Below are 19156 nucleotides of genomic sequence, written 5' to 3'. Positions count from 1 at the left end.
GCTGGCATGGTTTTATGATCGATGCTCTGGGTGAGTGTGGAGAAGCAGCTGCTCGCTACCTTGAAGAAAGAAATACTGTGATATGGCAGACATCAACTCGACTGGCTCAGTAAAATGGGTAAAACAGGATCTTTGGTACTGTTAATGTCTGTACATTACACAGACAGTACACACTCATTGAGTAGACAGGAAGTGGCTCCTGATCAGCGTTGAATGAGCTGTGTATTCAAAGGGACTTACATTGAAATTGTTTTATTTTTATATTTGATGGCATCTATTTTACAAAAAAGAAAATTCAGTCAAGTCATACAAAACTGTACGTCAAAGATTTAGTAAAATACTCTTAGTTTTAAGATGTCTACATCTTAACTGTTATGTGGATTCAGGCATAATCTTGAAGTTTCATGTCTTTTATTGATCGGGGTTAAGATAATAACTGTAAATCTAATACAATAATAAATCTGTGTATATATAACATAATCAGATAACGGGACCTCCTCAACTGATCCCTCTCAAATTGAAAGAGTGGCGGTTCTACTCAAAGCTTCTTCCAGATGTATGTACTCCTCTCCCTGTCCCTAAAGGGTTCACTGTGCCTGAAACAAGCTAAGTTGTGCTATACGTCATTCATAAACGTTTACGGGCCCAGACACACCAAACCAACATCAAAGAACTAACTGCAATGAAGGCTGACTGTTGTGTCAGCTGTGATTCAGCCGAAAAGCTGTACTTGGTCACACTGCCAAGACTACAGCGGACAGCCAGCTAGCTTGTATGTTCCCCGCCCATGTGAGAGGAAATACCACCAGGTGGCATTTATTTGTTTTCGTCCTTCGAAAAGGGAAACCACAAGACCTGGATATACAAACTGTTGTTTTGATTAAGCAGTGTTTGCATCACTGTAAATAACCTCTTTTAGTCAAGACCATTTGTCTGATACTCGCAAATGGCTGGCGAAGAGGCAGAGGCAAAAATACGGAGAAACCCCACTGTGTGGGTGAAGTCATGGCTACTACAGCAGCAGACTCAACAGGCTCTCCCAGTCCTTTTCTGTTTCTCTTCTCGCGCTCCGGTCCACGTAGCTGAACAGCCCACCAGAGTGATTTCTCTCATCGACAGGCTTTGATGCAGATTCAGTGTGTTCAGTCATCTAAATAGTGCGGGACACACCACAAAACCTGGGGCCACACATGCTCACCGACAGCTGACCGTGAGCCTGGTGAGTCAGGGCCCTAAGTTTTCTCTGCCTGTTCTGAATAGCCACGCTCCAAGACTCCACTGCCCCCCTTATCTCTCTCCAACAACTATTTTGCATGTCTTTGTATTCTTCACTTGATGAATTGTGCAAATGGAGATAACAGGTCACACTTAATAGCATTGACTGCTAGAGGGTGGTGCTGCCATCATCAGTACACACTCAAAGGCAGGGGAGTAGTTGTATGATTGTATTTTTGTTAATGAAAGCAACACAACATGCTGTACGCAACCCCATGACCATAGCTTAGAGGTTCAGCCACATGCTCAGCTAACTTCCATTACCAGTGCCACAAGTGCATCACTGCCAATGCTGCACTCTTCCAACTGTTTGAACTATCTTACCTTCACTCATGGAGCCCCAGATATTCGAACTGCTTCAGTTGGGGCATCAATTTGTTACTATCCTGGAGTGAGTATTCCACTGTTGTCTGGCAGGGTGCCATGGCCATGACAGAGAGGGGTGCTGACCTTCATCACAGACATTTCACACTGAAACTGTCACAATACACCCTGGAGTTCACACGTTGATAAATCCAGCAAAACTGACACAGAGAAAACGAGATATCAACAAACTGGACACTTTCCATTTGTTGGCTGTGTGCAGAGATGCTGTCCTTGAACCAGTCCATCAACCATGAGATTGCCTGACTCTTTTCAGAGAAATGAACCCAACTCTCGCACAGGTCATACAAAGATTGGATAGATTGGTTGCCCACAGACACAGTGATAGTCCTTCATATATTGCACACAGTAAATGTAGACTGTACTCCCATGGTTAGAGTTTGGTTGGATGGTTGGACATTTTACCATTGGAAGATAAGCTATGCAAGAAGTATCATCTGATTTTCAGCTGACATCCACTGATAACGTTTGCTGGCCTGTAATTGGTCAGGGTAAAATTACGATACTCAGGTAACACAGTGTAATTCTGAGCTTTTTGAGGACAGGCCTTTGGAACCTTTTTGAGGTGTGTTCTTGGGTTCAAACCCAAAACAGATTCTCAACTTTTCAGTGTTTCAGGAGATCTGTGTTCTCTAGGCAGACACAGCTCTGTTGTTCAGCAGCCACAGGATCTTATATACCATTCACATAACTAACTAGCAGAAATAATGTTGGTTAGTACCACTTCCCATTGACTGGAACTGTCTTAAACGGTTTGCCACATGATCCTTGCAGGTTGCTGTCAAAAAGACTAACCCCTTTGTGATAGCTAGGTCTAGCCATAGATTAATTATAACCCTTTAAAGCTAGTACAGGGTTAGCACAGGCCACTCTGCTCAAGTTGATCTAGGGACTGTTTGTCGCTGTTTCACAATGAAGTTCTATCACATCCTTTGCATGACAACAGCAGCTTCACGTGTATAGAACAGAAACAGGAAATGTTATGCACATGGCATTGGCATGTTGCTGAAACCTCAGGCGTGGCATGCTGCCATGAGTGAATGAAAGTAGCAGATGCACTGATACTGAGAAGGCTGACTCATGTAACGCTTCCTTTGGCAGATATTCTCCCAGACAAAGCCCTCCCAGAGAGACAGTCATCCTACTGTGGCTTCATTGTTTCTCAAAGTGTACTGCTCTTCAAAGGCGTATGATCTAGACATGGACACAGCGAACAGAGGCTTGATTATACTAAACATATCAGTTGTCAGTGGTCTGTTTTTGAAGATTACAGTTCTTTGTTTTGGCTTTGGTTGATTGTGTTGATTTTCAGTTCTTTGTTGCAACAAAATAAATGCATATTCTAAACTGTGCAGGGAGAGCTTTAACTTCATTCTGTTGCCACAGATACTCAAATAAATAAAAGAGGAAAGGGGACTTACTAGGAGCACCAATGGTGAATGTGACATTGAAGAAATCCATCTCTAGATTTTTGGATGGATTTTAATGAGAAAAAGTCTTTTTCAGATGGATTATGAACCTTATATACATCTGTATTCACCACACACAGGATCTACACCTGGATTTGCTTCATGTCATGTAGTTGTGGTCATAATTATTTCCTCTACACTTATGTTATTCAGGATTGTGTTATAGCCTCAGTTTGCATTGATATGTATACATTGTACTAAGTTTGCATTGTTTTTTCTATATATTGTACTCAGTTTTCATTGATTTGTATATTTTGTACTGTTTATTAACATTGCTTTCACATGTTTTTCAGGTTGTGGTTATTTTTTGTTTTCTTTACTTTTATTCAGTTGCTTTGTGGTTGATTTGTGTCCTGGCCTCTTTGTTTTGCAGATGAGGGCAGGAGTGCAGTTGACCTGGCAGGAGGGGCTCAGATAGTAGCTGAACACATTAAATCCCTCTACCAAAATACTGAGCCGGAAAATGAGAAGCTCTTGACTGTCTTTTGTGGCATGCTGATGAACTATAGCAATGATAATGGTAATGACCATCTTCCCCCAAGAACAACTGTTGACTAATCTCAACTAATCAGCGGGTGTTCTCTTTCTTACACACAGACGATGTCACATTATTTTTTGTGATAAGGCGGTAGGGTTGAAGTGAACCAGAAGATTCTGTGCTTTTCTTTCTTGGACTGACCTTTCTCCTGATCCTTCACTATGCTCTCTCTTGCTTTTCCAGCTTCACCTCAGTGGTAATCTGCAGTAATTAATATTTGCTGAGAGCCAGCTGTCCTAATAGCAATACCCTCTATCTTTCTACCCTGCAGTTGTTTAAGTTGTATTGTTAATAGACTCCCCAGGTAGAGCATAGTCATAGTTAATGCCTGTCGATGCATTGTAGCATTCTAGCAACATGGCTTTGGTCCAAACTGCAAAATCTTATGGATGGATGGATGGTTGGATGGTTGGATGGATAGATAGACCCTCGGATAATTCGAGTCACTTTGGCAATACTCTGATTTATTTCGTGTGGCACCACCAACAAGGCAAGGCTGTCACTTCTCCAGTGGAATATTTAAAAGTCAACAAGATAATTGGCGCAAACAAAAATTCATGGCCAGCCTTTCATGTTTGTATCACTATTGGTCAGATTGCCATGAAATCTCGTACACAGGTTCATGTTCTCTTGAGAGTGAATTGTATAAGGTTTGGCAATCCTTAGACTTTTCATTTTAGGTCAAAATCTCTGTTCAGTCTTCAGATTCATCTACTCACTCGTCGATGGACGTAACCGTGAACTATTTAAACTCTAACTTTACATCTTGTACATCAATCAGTTTACAGTACGGTTCATATTGTACAGTGTTGTAGAAAGCTTTGTGGTAAGTACATCATCGCTAACATCTGTTTAGCATATAAAACTACATTATCCCTGCAGCGTGCTATACCTGCCAATGTTATAACATTCCTGTTAGTTTTAGCTGTATTATGATTTTAGTGCTAACTGGCAAATGTCAGCATGCTAACACCCGAAACTAAAGTAGCAACCATAGGAAACATTTTCTGATAAACATGCAATAACATGTTAGCATTGACTGCGAGAATGTGGATGTTGTCACAAACCAGCAATCAGCTACGCTAACACTCAACACTTGGAGTAAGCTGAGCTGTTCTTAAAAGCTTTTTGCATGGCTGTAGACTCTTGCAACATTTCTGTGTTTGATTAAACAGCACCAATAAGAAACAATGTGTTAAACAGTGAGCTTTAAGCGTTATTATTGGAATTTTGTCAGGCAAGCCTTTTAGCCGTGGCTCTCACTCCTTATGCTAAATTAGGCCACAACCACAGTCTGGCTCCATCTATGCACTTAAAATGGACATGAGATTGCTATCTTTTCATCTACTTTTTAAAAAAGTGCTCATCTCCCAAAATTTTGAAGTATTCCTTTTGGAACATTTGTGAACCTGTTTGATAACCTGTGTAAAATGTTTGAGAAAGAAAATGTATCCGACAATATAGTGTTAAGTCAGTAAGCATTATCTTCTTAGCTTTGTACAAATATTCAACCAAAGAAACCAGCATTTTATTGTAAGAATATTAAATAGATCGAAGAAATCTTACCCAGTTGTTGCTCCCATCTTTAAAAGGTTTGCTATTCAGCTTGGATTACATGACATATGCTTCCCTTCCATATGTGTCTATCTTTATTATGTGTGTGCACCACTGTCTATCAACTTATCGTCGTATTTGCTATGAAGCAGCATGATTAACTGTTTTTGCCAAAAAGGTGAGACTGGTGAATGTCCTCCACTGTGTCCCTTCTTTTTTTCTGGTCTACGCTACAGTTTGTGTCTTTTATGATAACAAGGCTTTTTGAGAGCAGCAAGAATGTGATCTGACAGAGTCAGAACTCCTGCCAAGGTGTCTCTTGGCACTGGATGATGGTTTCATTTGTTTGGCTGGGTGATGGGATTGTGGGTTGTGCTAACAGAACGGATGAATTTGTGTGGCTTTCTGCAGCTTTCAGCAGCTTTCATCATGCTGACTCTTCATATCCAACTAATGTTGATACAACTCAACATGTACTAACTCTAAATTTGCTGCATCGGCTTAATGGAATCTCTTTAGAAAAAGACAAGTATATTTAAGACATCCCTGTAACTATCATGGTGTGCTAATATTAACAACACACACAGTCTCTGATGGGTATCCTTACAGATATTATGGGGTTTAAAAATATTTTGGTCAATATTTATATTTTAAAGTAAAAATTTGCATTATTAAAGAATTGCGATTAAGATACGAACTAGAGTTGACATTGTACAGGATAAATTATACCAGTGTGTTTTGATGGACTTTAGACTCACTTCTGTACCTCAAAGTCTTACTACTCAACAAGCCAAACTGAAATATTTCGATGTAGGACAGTGTGCACTAAAAGAGGTCCGAGAAATGTTGGCCTCATAAAGACTTTTTTGTTTTTCTCTGCCTCTTTGCCTCTTGCCTTTCCAAAAAACTGCACTGGAAGAAGAGCACTCTCATACTGTTTTGTGTCATGAAGCCATCCATCAAATGTTCTATTCTTGTTTCATGGCACATAATATTCAAATTCCGTAGAGACTGATAAATGTACGGTATTGACATTCAAATAGCACATACAGTGTCTGTTTTGTTGGCTTTCGCTGCTTCTTACTGTTACATGGTTTTAAGAGTTGAGGTTGTTCTGGTACTGTAAGTTCTGACTGACATCCAGTGGTGATCTGAAAAGAGCGTTTTGAGTATGTTTCCTTCTTTCCTTCCTCTGGTCTGCTCATTTATCCACTCTTCCTTCACTGTTGATTCATTCACTCTGATTTTTTGATAAAAAAAAACAAAAAACAAAGTACATTTGTTGTACGATCTCCAGATATATCTAATAGCTCTACCACTTCTTGTCACCAAATGGCAAATGCATCTGCACTTCTTTTATGGTTCTGGAACTGTTTCTATCACCACCCTAATGTCATGCATAGAGTAGGGCTTTGGCCTTGTTAATCCCATGTCAGAAATTATAGTATTTGTAATAGATTTTGTTGTTTTTTTCTCAAATGCACTTAAGGTAGGACTGGATTTTTTGTAAGTCTATGTTAAATGTTAAGGATGAATTTTAACAGGCTGGACACGATGTGGCATCCAGTGTGGTCGGCCTGTAAATGTAGTGTGTCAGCAGCACAAGCTGAAAAGAGTTATCCACATTAGCCAGCATAAGCCACTAGTCGTACCTGACCAGCAAAGACTTGGTCACACCAGTTCTTTTAAATGTGACATTCATTTAATTAGAATCACTGTGATTAGTGGATTCCAACTGGGGTAAAGTAAATCTGCTAACTTTTCTAGCGTCAAGATCAATTTGTGCGCCTACGTTTGAGGGAACTGTGAGCAGGTTAATCCAAGATGTAGAAAGCTATCGTAGTTTATCAGCTGTGTCCCCCTTCACTTTTATTTAAAACCTCTGTTTTTGTTGTTTAATTTGTTACACAAAAATGTTGTAGTTTGCAGACATTTATGAGATTAGTCAATTTTACAAATATGTTATTTGAATAAACTGTGAATTTAATGTCCCGTTAGTTCCAAGCTCAGCAAACAAGTTTGCTAAACTATTGTAGCAAGCATGTTTGCTCAGAGAGCTTTTTTTGCTCATCTTCAGTGAATTGTATTGAATGAAATGGTGGATAATGGTGAATGATAGCAGGGTGGAGTTATCAACACAGTTGACACAGAAAATAGAGAGAATCTCTGGGTTAACTCACTAGATTAATCCCCAATAAGTTTTGTTCTGGCACCAGTTTAAGCTCCCATAACAGTATTTTCTGCTTTTCATGGAAGCAGGTGTTTAAATCCTTCAGTTAGAAAATTTGATTCAAATGCTCACTGTTTAACAAATCAGCTTTCAAGTAAAAATGAAATGTCCCACGTTTGTCTCTTGGTCTCCTCAGCTTTACCTTCTGTTTAGGACAGCTGACTGACACTAAGTCTTTCTGTGTCTCTGTTTTTTTGCAGATTCCTTACAAGCCCAGCTGATAAATATGGGTGTGATTCCCACTCTGGTGAAGCTGCTAGGTATCCATTCCCACAACACAGCCCTGACAGAAATGTGTCTAATTGCCTTTGGGAATTTGGCTGAGCTTGGTGAGTATACTTGAATATAAATATATATCGAGCTGACAGACTTTCCAACCATTCCAAAATGGTCTCTTAAACTTTATCTACCATCATTTATTGTCATTTTTGTATGTTCCTTCAAAATATTGATATAAAATATCATGTTGCATGATTCCTGTATCAGTATACAGACCTGCTGAGTAAATAACATGTTTTTGTAGGTTGAAGTGTAGGAGATTTCTCTTTTATTTGATGAGTGAAGGATCTGTTTAGTTGTCAGACTGAACGCTATTAGACCGATAGATTCTTGTCCCGCACTGCCGGCTTACCCTTTCACTCAGACGTAGTCTCGCCTCTGCTGACGCACCTACGCTACCTCCGTTGGTGAATCAGAGTTGGAACAAAACTTCCCTCCCCTCCTCATCTGTAACTTTGCCACAGACGGCAAGGTGGAGTATCAGCACAAGATTCCTGCCTTGAAAAGGCAGTGTGAAAGGGGGCTAGGGCAGAGGCACAAGTTCTGACTCTTAAAAACAGATTTCAGTTCATCTTAAAAATGAAACATGATTCACAATTCCCTCATGCTGGGACCAAAAATGCTTTGACACATGCAGAAAATATAATAATTATCTTAATGGACTGCACATAAGTGAGGAATTCTTCTCCTTTATGATATGCCTATGATATTCCTCTGTTTTTTCAGAGTCCAGCAAAGAGCAGTTTGCCTCCACCAGTATCGCTGAGGAGCTGGTGCGGCTTTTCCAGAAGCAGACAGAGCACGAGAAGAAGGAGATGATCTTTGAGGTTTTGGCTCCACTTGCAGAAAATGGTAATTTTTGTATTTTTATTTTTATTTTGTATCATTATTAAGTTCTGCAAAATGCCTTGTATGGGAAGTCCAGAGATTCAAAACACCAAATAGTGAGAGACTGCGGTGTTCTGTCCTGCCTTTTAGATGAAGATTTAGATGAAGATGTCCACCTACTCTGTAGTAAATTATCCTCCAAGTGTGAGTCATGCGTTCCAGGCTAGCTGCTAACTGCATAGTCATGGCAGACGGCTCCTGCATTTGCTCAGCTGCTCTTTTTCAAGAGCTGCGTGTGTGTGTGTGTGTGCGTTCAGTGAGTGTGCGTGTGTGTGTGTGTGTGCGCATGCATGCGTGTGTGTCAACAGCAGAGAGCGTCTTAATGCCTGTTGTTATGACCATTCCAGGCACACTGGGTGCTCCCACATTGTCAGTCTCCACGACGACGTCCTACTTAAGTCTACCCTAGAGAAACCTTGCTCTGTCTCTGCTAGAGGTTGACCGATTAATTGGTTGGATTGCTTAAATCTATGTGGATGGTACATTTTACAAACTAGCAGTTTTGGCCAAACACGGCCCTCTGAATGTCGCTAATGGCTGGATAGGCTGGACAGACTTGACCTGTCAGGATGACGGTAACAGTTTGGTGATTTACAGCACATAACACATAAACCCTAATAATAGAATGTTGTATCGTGAAACATTTTATTGTTAGGGTTTATGTGTGGCTGTTGCGCCGGGCTGTGAGGAGTACCATGTGTGCTAAGCATATCATATGATGAATATCATATGCAGCACTGCAGTGCAGCAGCAGTGTGTTTCAGACCTGCTCACTGTGGTTCTGTCTCATCCTCCTGCCAGATGTGATAAAGCTGCAGCTGGTGGAGGCGGGGTTGGTGGAGTGTCTCCTGGAGGTGGTGGCTCAGACTGTAGATGGAGAGAGGGAGGAGGACATCGCCCAGCTCAAGACTGCCTCTGACCTCATGGTTCTCCTGCTGCTTGGAGGTAAACACTTCAGGGCTTGTCCAGTACGTGGGGCCAGTGTTTAACACCTGATAACACCATTTCTATTGCAGTCCTAACAGGATCAATATTTTCTGTTGTACAACATTTAACAGTCTTTTCAGCAACAAGGAGATGTCGATTATGGTTCAAAAACACATATTAATCCCGTTCCGGGGCATACTGTATTAACAAGGACCCATTTTCAAACTTAAAAAGAATGTTGTGTAACAGTAATTAAAAATTCATACTTTGCAAACTGTCAAATTACTGTAGCAGCACGGATCCTACAGCCAAATGATCATCGGTGGAGAAGATTATCCCCAAACTGACTTAATTAATGCCCAGAAAGTATAACCCACGCACATACTGTGTGTGAGTATAAATATAAGAGCACACAGTCTTCTGTCCAGTGCTGCGGTTGAGTATTAATTATTCAGCCTCTATGCAAATATTTTATTGCAGGGGAATAGACCTGAACATGGTGTGTTATAAATATACACTAAGTGGAGTCAGTGCAGCCAGTCTTACAGATGTTCATCTAGATTCTTGTATGTTAAAACAACATTATTCCACCATTCATACATCTAACACGCGATTAAGCAATGATTTGTCAGCATGTACCATGAGTGCTTGACAAATCCACTTAAAGACTGTCGACAGTATTCTGTCTGCTCTCATCCTATGCAGGCACTGACTGCAGTGTGCTGTTAAAACCATCATCTAGTGCAAGGTTGAGATTACATCATATTTTTCTCTTTTGTGAGTCTATCAAATCATCAGACTTTGCCAGTAAAAATGGCACACAATGGTGGACTACAAACAATCTAGTGCTGCAACCCAAGATTATTTTTATTAGAGGTACAACTATCTTTCATTATCTTGACCGGAAATGACCAGTACAATGGTTTAGGGTTCTATTGGGCTGAGACCATACCCACAAAGACAGAAGGGCAGGAGAAGGAACAGAAGGACATCAGGGGAGCACTTAAAACCTGTGGCTACCCAGACTAGACCTTTGTCAAAACCACTGACAGAGCCAGAGCAGAAAGAGAGAAGGAGACAACATCTTCATTCCTTATATCAGGGACATCCTACATATGTCAAACTGGAACGACGGTCTTTGAACAGGGGAGTGGCCTACAACATTACTTATCACCCACCTACAATGCTGTGCTGCGTTCCCTCCCCAGACAGCTTAACAACCATTCACACCTAGGCTCACCTAGCCTTAGCAACCCACTTAAAGGCCACTTGGGTCAATGACTCCCAAGTGCTGACTCTGAAGCTCACGTGTCCTTAATGACTCTGTAAGGACACTCCCACACAGAGTTTAAAAGCTTGCAACTCCCTTCCAGTTAGTTAGAGCTGAAGAAGTATCTTGTTTGAGAGGTGAAACTTCTTTAAGAAACCGCAACAAGTCCAGTTGCCTACGATATAGCACTTAGAATTACCATGACCTGGATGACTGAGAATCCTCATCAATACTATATTTAATACAGTAATGTGTTTTTATTGGTACAAATGGAGAAAATATAATAAGATATGTCAAATGAGTAGTGGATCGTGGATGCAGGTAAATGGTTTGTAATGTTTTTTGGCCAGATGGCACACCCCTGTGTTATTCATCAGTATTTACTGATGTCTCTCCTATGTTGTGTAGATGAGTCCATGCAGAAGCTGTTTGAGGGAGGAAAGGGCAGCGTCTTTCAGAGGGTCTTGTCCTGGATTCCATCTCATAACCATCAGCTGCAGCTTGCTGGGGCTCTGGCCATTGCTAATTTTGCTCGCAATGGTAAGTTTCACTACACATTCTGGTGAGATGAGCTCCCAGAGGACAGTACCAACCAAAATATTTATTGTGCCTGCTTGTAAAGTGGGACATTGCAGTAGCAAATAACAGTTCTGGCCGAAACTAGAAAGCGGCAATGAGTGGGTTTCTAATAAATTTTGTACATATGTATCAAGTGTGATGATGATTGGTTTAAGCCATGCCTTCTGCCATATTTTTAAACTGATCTTACTCATTTGTAATTGAATTGTGTGTCTTTGTCCCACAATGCTGTATTCCAAATTTGCTGTCGATTGAATCAAAATTGAAAAAGATGTCACTTTAGTGTTTTGCAGTTGATGCTAATAAGCACAAATCCAATGTGATGGACTTATATATGGTGTCTAGTGACAAAAATAAAGTGGTCCAGAGTGTGGACATACAGTGGTTGTTGGATAACTAAACTTAAGGATGTTTTAAAGTATTTACGAAAGTGATGACTAACTGATAACATCAATACTGTTGATCTAATATATTTCAGGATACATTACAGGGTTTTGTAATTGTAAAACCCAACACTGAACAGTGTCTGACACAACATCATGGTGTCTCCTTCTCTTGTGTTTATATCTGTGTAGATGGGAATTGCATCCACATGGTGGACACTGGTATAGTGCAGAAGCTTCTGGAGCTGCTGGACCGGCATGTTGAGGAGGGCAACGTCACTGTTCAGCATGCCGCACTGAGCGCCCTGCGGAACTTGGCCATACCTGGTGAGCTGCTACATCAGTCAAACTTACAGGCTGGCCACACTGGCTGCTTGTGTAGTGTTTGACTGCCGCGTTACTGAACCACTGCTGCTCACTCATGTGTATTTGTGTTCATTCAGGCAGCTTTGCTGCTGCAGCACGGCTCCTGCCTGCCCTATCTGTTTACATGGCGTTTGACTTTGATAAGTAGCGATAAATATGATGACGTGGTACAGAGACGAGATACAGACATAGTGAAATGCTAGTATGATGCGGATATGACTGTCCGTCTGTAAATATCACTAATTTCAAACAAATTTAAGTGAGCAATTATCGTCACGTTCCGATTATTATTGACAAGGCGTGAGGAAAACATGCTCTTCCAGTGTTTGCATGGAACTTTTCTCTTAGGAGCACATTGCACATACACTGATTGCCGGTTTTTTATGTACACTGAGCTAAACCAAGTTTGGTCCAAATCCAAAGGCCCTAATTTTAAGTTTAAGTTAAAACTGTTTTAGAGAGGTGTTTTCTATTAATTTGTTCATCCCATTCATATCAGTAAGGTTCAGGTAAACATATTAGACAAAATATCAGCATCACTATCAGCGTCCGTCTTACTGTAACAGACTGCATTAGATTTAGCTAATTGTACCTAATAAACTGGCAACTGAGTCCATATTTAAAAATGTTTTCCCTTTATTCTTAAAAGCATACTGTGCCAAAGTCACGCCCCACTCTGGTGGACACCATGGGACCTTTTTATCAGAACAAATATATGTCTGGTAGTAAATGGAGACAGACAAATACATTATTTATGTATTAATAACAACTGGAAAATGGTATTTGAAATTGACAAACTATGTGGAGTTCATGGCACAATTCAAACGGGATCAAAAAAGTATCTGTCTTTCCTTATTGACTGGTGTTCAAGTTTTTTGTGAAATAAGATCCCATGAGGTCCACTGGAAAGGGTGTGTCTTTGGGACTCTGTTTAATCATTCCTGTTGGTAAACACACCATTCCAAGTCGGTCTCTCCACACCTGGGCAGTGGGTGAAAGAGATGCAGAGCAGCCCTCAGTCAAACAAACAGAGCAGAGGAAAGAATGTAACCTGTGGCGTTTTTTAATATACAACTGCGAGTCTGGCTCCACTCATTTTGCGCCGGATTTACATTTCCACCAACTGGTCTACCTGCTTGAAGGTGTGTTTCATACTAGTGACACACTTGTCTCATTTCCCACAGTACTAATGAAGAATCCCTGCTAACAAAGTGGCTCTTCTAATTCAGTTTCACACGTTTCATATCCTGTACTTTCATATACTTCTTTACAATCAAAGCTGTTGGTTATTTGTAATTTAAAGCTTTTATTATGAATCAGCAGTGACTAAACATGTATCCAGAAATGTTGAAATAACCCAGGTCACTACGTAGGGCAGGGTGTCTGCCAGTACAGACACTGCCACACACTTGTAGTAGGTCCTAAGTAGGGATGTAACAATATCAAAAACTCATATATCACCACAATATGTAGTCCATGGTATGAAATTTATCACAATACTGCTGAAAATTGTCCTTTAATGATATATGTGGTGTGTGCAGCATTTATTTTTTGTATACAATTTCATTTTCCTTGAGGTCTTTCTGCTTTCCCTCTTTAGTAAAAAAAAAAAATAAATAAATAAACAATAGCCCGCCATAGACCTACGCATGTAAAAAGTAGCCATTGGTTTGTGTACAATTGCAAAACAGTACAGCAGCCTGTGGCAATCCCTCCCTCCCCCTAGTTATACTGCCGGGCTACCAGGGCACCCAGGGAGGGGCTGACATGGCTGACTTCCAGCAGTCCCACATAGTCAAATCTAACAGGTTACTGTTGTGGACACTGACAGTTACGTATTGAAAACATCTACATCTACTGATAGTTTATAATCATGTGTTATGATTAATGTGTTCTTTAGTAATATTCTGTTTTTTTACATACTGTAATATATTTACATTTCTTCCCTCTTGTAAAACATGTTTTACTTACTTGAAAGTTTCACTGCAATTATGCTCCAACAGTTGAGAAGATGACAGATGTGTGTGAATGACGAAGCATAAAATACAGTTGCAAACTGCAGAGAATGGCCTGATAATCGTGTGCTTGGGTTTTCTTTTTCTTTTTTTTTTTTGCCAGAACAGTGTTTTAATCTGCTGTCTCTCCTCTCTCCAGTGGTAAACAAATCCAAGATGCTGTCAGCTGGAGTAGCAGATGTGGTGTTGAAGTTTTTGCAATCGGAGATGCCTCCAGTCCAGTTTAAACTCCTGGGAACGTTACGTATGCTCATCGATACACAAGGTAGATATATCATCTGTTTTACTCCAATCTTTGCGCATGATGCATGAAAATCATCACAGCAAACAAATGGACCATGTCGGCACATTACTGACTGTGAAGCTGGTCCAGTTTCAAGCAATAATGAGTCTTTTTGGCTCAGCTCTGTTTGAGCTTTGGTTTGATAATTAAGAGCTTAGCAGTCCAGACAACAAGAGCTTCAGTTCTGAGTCATGAAGACACTCAAATATGGTAACTGCTGCTCAAGGCCTGACAGTGGACAGATGGTTTCATGCACAGAAAGCCTTTATAATCAGAGTGGGAACCAAATGTGGTTCAGTCAACTGCTGCTGTGCCTTTTCTATAAAAAAAACAAATCAAATAAAATGCAGCTGGGTATTGTTTGGTAGAAATTATGATCTTTCGCTGGACTTCAGTGACAATGGACACCAGAATAACAATGACATTAAACCTGCATGCTGTGTGTGTTGTGTTCAGCTGAAGCTGCAGACCAGCTGGGAACCAACGGCAAACTGGTAGAGAGGCTAGTGGAGTGGTGTGAAGCCAAAGATCACGCAGGAGTGATGGGAGAGTCCAACAGGCTCCTGTCGGCCCTCATCCGACACAGCAAGTCCAAGGTGAGAAATCATGCTACACATGCACTTTTTCAAACATGTCCGACTCTGCAGGTCTTTATTAACAGTTCATTATGAATGTTTGCATACAGGAAAAGATATGTACTGTTATATAGAAAGATAAACATTCACCATTTTCTGTCATTTACTGGTATATGTTTGTCTGACAATAATCCCAGGATTGCTTTGTTTAATTTAAGTGCATGACTTTATGGCTTACAGGAAGTCGTCAGAACGGTCATCCAGGGAGGAGGCGTCAAGCACTTAGTTACCATGGCAACTAGTGAGCATATGATTATGCAGAATGAAGCACTGGTGGCTTTGGGTCTCATAGCAGGGCTAGATTTGGGTAAGTGCAAAAATGGATGAATCCAAATTAGGATTTGATTGTTTTATATACAGTTTTACTCTTTGCTAACTCTGAAGGAGTTTGAACAGTCAGGTTTCTTTGTTTTCGTTGCTCTGCATTAAGGACAAATTTTGAATCCATAGCATGTATTAATTATTAGTGATAATATGCAACATGAAACAAGATGTAGCCTTATAGCACTGATGAGTTTCTCACTGTCAGCGGTGACATTGTCTCTGCCTGATACTGTAGAAGATCTGTAGAATGTTTCGAAGATCTGCGTCAGAAATTAGCTTGTTTGATACGTAACTTAAATGCCTGAGTCACATTAAAAGAAAAGAGATCTTACCTATTTTTTGACAAAAAATATTTTTTTAAGTTTAGACAAGACCTGAACTGTGTGCAGAGCAGAATAGAGGTGAAAGCAGTGGCTTCTGAAGATGGAAGCAGAATGCATTTTGGCCTGCATTATTTATTACATCCTCCTATTTTCTCTGGAGCGCGTACTGTAGAGAACTGAAACATGTTGTCCTGTTCATCATGATAACTGTTTCTGTATTTCAGTTGCAGCTGAGAAAGATTTTGTCGGCGCCAGCCTGGTGTCAGTGCTTCACAAGCTGCTGTCAGACGAGAGGAGTGCACCAGAGATCAAGTACAACTCTATGATCCTCATCTGTGCAGTCATGGGCTCAGGTGAGACCTACATATGCTTAAACCGATGTAAAATCACTCTTTTTATAGTGTATTGAGCTCTTAATCTAATACCAGATTCTGATGTTCCCCTCCTTTTCGTTTTTAGAGCCTCTCCACAAAGAAGTCCAGAGCCTGGCGTTCATTGACGTGGTGTCCAAGCTGAGGGCTCACGAAAACAAAACGGTGTCACACCAGGCGTCGCTCACAGAGCAGCGATTAACTGCCCAGAGCTAAATGACTGTGTCCAACCCCACCCACACCCATCCACCCAAATGCCTGCCTGACCACCTGATCACCCAGTGACACCTCATGACTGCTCTCCCGTGCCCCATCGTCATGTGCCAAGGTACCATGTCGCGTTAACTGCCAGCCAGACATACGTCATGTCTCTACCCCCGACCGTCTACCCCGCCCACATCCATCTGGGTTAGACTGATGTTGAATCGGAACACTTTGTGCTGATACACAAAATCTTAAAATCTGAGCATTTTCTAATAGCATTTTTACTTTGAATTAAAAGAATTTGCCCAGAATCAAATACTTCTGAAGCCTCTGAAACTGTTTTTTAAACTTCTGTGGGACACCAAAACTCTCCTCTGAAAGCCATATAATGAGATTAATCTAGGTGGGTTAGCACGTCCTCAAGGCAGGGTGACGCATGTTTCATTTCAGGCTTTACAGACTGACACCCCTTAAATGCTCAGCGGAGTGCTTTGCCTAAAGCAGGACGCACCATTGAACCAACTAACTATCTGTTTTTGTTTTTCCTTAAGCCGACACATCAGTCTAACCCTGGTCCCCACCTCTACTTGTGCATGCATCTTCTGCTACAAGTAGCTCCGCGGGAGCTGAGGCGCCATAAACAGCCTAACGCAATAGATAAGAGACGACACTCTTTTACGACCATAGCTGTGATACCATCCGCCGGTAACCCACCAGTGAAAAAAATGTGCACAAAAGAACAAAAAAAAAAAAGAACCCCTTCCTGTTGTGATTTTTCTTTCATTTTTAAAAAAAAAAAAGAAGCCATACATTATTTGCCCCGTAGTGTCCCATGTAGCTCGAGTATAAATTGACTAGAAACTGTGCATGTTTTAGTCCTGTTGAAGGTGTGACCGTGTTCATTTGACCCCTCTACCGCTTGCATACTCCAAAGTACAGCCTTCCTCCACTGACACCTCCAGTCTTGTACACTCCCTTCTTTTGCACTTGATTCTTTTAAGATTTGGACCCATTAGATTTTATCAGATTTGTAATTCAACAAGTCCAAACGACCTTGCCCCAACAGCTGTACAGTGTTAGTTAGAGGCACCACAAGTCTTCACCCATCGCTGAGAGAGAATCATGTAAGAATTATGTGAAGCAGACAAAGTCGAGAGCAGGGCTATAGTCAAGTCTACCTATGTGAGTCCAGCTCAGCTCCAAGATGAGCACGTAACAGGGAATTGATGTTCTAAATGGAAATATATTGCAATGCTTAATAAGTTCAACCTTAAACAGATGTACAACCTGTGTTGGAGCTCTGTTAGACCTGATCCAGGGCAATCAAACTGCATATCATGGAAGTTGGACAGTTAAGCCGCTGAACAGCTCCTTAATAAAGATTATAGAAAGATTGTTGTAAATACAAACTTAGCATATGATTGGCAGTCTTCTTGCCAACATATAAGGTGGCTAAAAACAAAGTCAGCTGGGTGCAAAGTAACAAAAAAATATGATGAACAAGGACAAGACAGGCTCGTTGCTAAATCTGTGTTACATGGTTGGTATTGATTTCAATTGCAGAGACTTGTCTTGGTCATAGTAATGTTTTTGTAAGGTCCCAATCACAATAAATCTCATTGCTTAAGACACAACAGCTTTAGAAATGGAAATCAAATGCAGTTAAAGGAGTAATGGTCGTCAAAAAAAAGGACAAGAAACAGATGAGAGTGGCACGCACCAGGTGTGCGGTGCCGTATGGAAACAGTGGTTTTATTGGTGACAAGTTTCTAGCGACATTTCTTGACCTGATCAGCCACTTACTTTCACCCAGCTGGCAGTTTTTCCTCATCTCATAGGTTGCTAAGGTTGCATATTTCACATCAGTCCAATCAGTGTATCACAGTTTGATGAATCACTGTTGATTTTTTTTTTGTTGCACTGTGGACAAAAATCAAGGAAAATATTAACGAGGTTAATCCTTTTTAATGTTTGCAAGGACAGGAGTATCGTGGAGTAAAAAATAGGCCAAGAACAAGAGAAGTTAAAATCAAAGTAGTCGATGAGACTAATTTCAGTAAAGTAAGCTGAGGAACTAAAGCCGAAGATCAAGATTCACTCCGTGATCATATAGTAACACGTTGGTGCCCTTGTAGGGTGCTGTTGCGCTCCGTTAGGAAGCCAGAATGGCATTTTACCGTCTGAAATAAAGCAGCCATCATTCCTACGTGTGTGTACAGTTTGTATGTGTGTGTTGTGAATGTACTACCTGGGGAAGGCAGTGTGGAAGAAGGTCTAAATTCTTGTGAGAATGGGTAACTGAACGCAGACACAGTCGCGTGCTGTTTAAAACCCCCCAACCACCACCACCACCACCACCACCACAGCAGCACCACGCCCTGCAGAGACGGGGCTCTCTGTGCGAACGACAGCTGGTTCTTCTAGTCAAAGGATTTCTGCTCACATGCGCATCTCAGCATGTCCGACACTGTACCGACACTCTGTTAACATGCCACGGTGTGTCTGCCGGTCTGGGCCCACGCTTTTTTTTAAAAAGGTATGAATGGTTATTTATCAGATTTGTGCTCTTCTGAAGACACATGCCAGTGGAGATGTATCCATAGTAACTGCGTAAAAATACTATAAACTTTAAATGTTTGTTGTAAATGTCATGAGTTGTACATTTGGAGGATTGTAACTCAGCAGATAATTAAAAGATGATAGCTGGTGATGGCTGATGTCTTTATTCCAACAAGTATCAGTGAAGTGTCCTCTCTTATTACATCATCAATAAAAAAGTAAAATGGCTGTCGTTGTCCCTTTTTCAGGTCATCATGTTTAATCCTTTCCAACACAAACCATAAAACTTCACATGTCGTT

General features: G+C 40.8%; 1 protein-coding gene across 2 annotated transcripts in view; it reads left to right on the top strand.

Moving 5' to 3' along the window:
* The window catches only part of rap1gds1 (RAP1, GTP-GDP dissociation stimulator 1), a 30032-nt gene extending 10948 nt beyond the window's left edge, over positions 1-19084 (top strand). The window contains exons 5-15 of one of the 2 annotated variants that reach the window (XM_037111941.1): positions 3502-3648; positions 7651-7779; positions 8456-8581; positions 9419-9562; positions 11223-11354; positions 11969-12103; positions 14297-14422; positions 14897-15036; positions 15256-15382; positions 15947-16075; positions 16182-19084. In XM_037111941.1, the coding sequence (XP_036967836.1) occupies positions 3502-3648; positions 7651-7779; positions 8456-8581; positions 9419-9562; positions 11223-11354; positions 11969-12103; positions 14297-14422; positions 14897-15036; positions 15256-15382; positions 15947-16075; positions 16182-16309 (1463 nt within the window). In that variant the 3' untranslated portion in view covers positions 16310-19084. The remainder of the gene's footprint in view (positions 1-3501; positions 3649-7650; positions 7780-8455; positions 8582-9418; positions 9563-11222; positions 11355-11968; positions 12104-14296; positions 14423-14896; positions 15037-15255; positions 15383-15946; positions 16076-16181) is intronic. The other variant, XM_037111942.1, reaches the window with a different exon arrangement.
* Positions 19085-19156: the final 72 nt, after the last annotated feature.

Source organism: Acanthopagrus latus, chromosome 10, assembly GCF_904848185.1.
Source record: "Acanthopagrus latus isolate v.2019 chromosome 10, fAcaLat1.1, whole genome shotgun sequence".
Classification (NCBI taxonomy): Eukaryota; Metazoa; Chordata; class Actinopteri; order Spariformes; family Sparidae; genus Acanthopagrus; species Acanthopagrus latus.
This window is presented reverse-complemented; position numbering and strand designations above follow the sequence as displayed.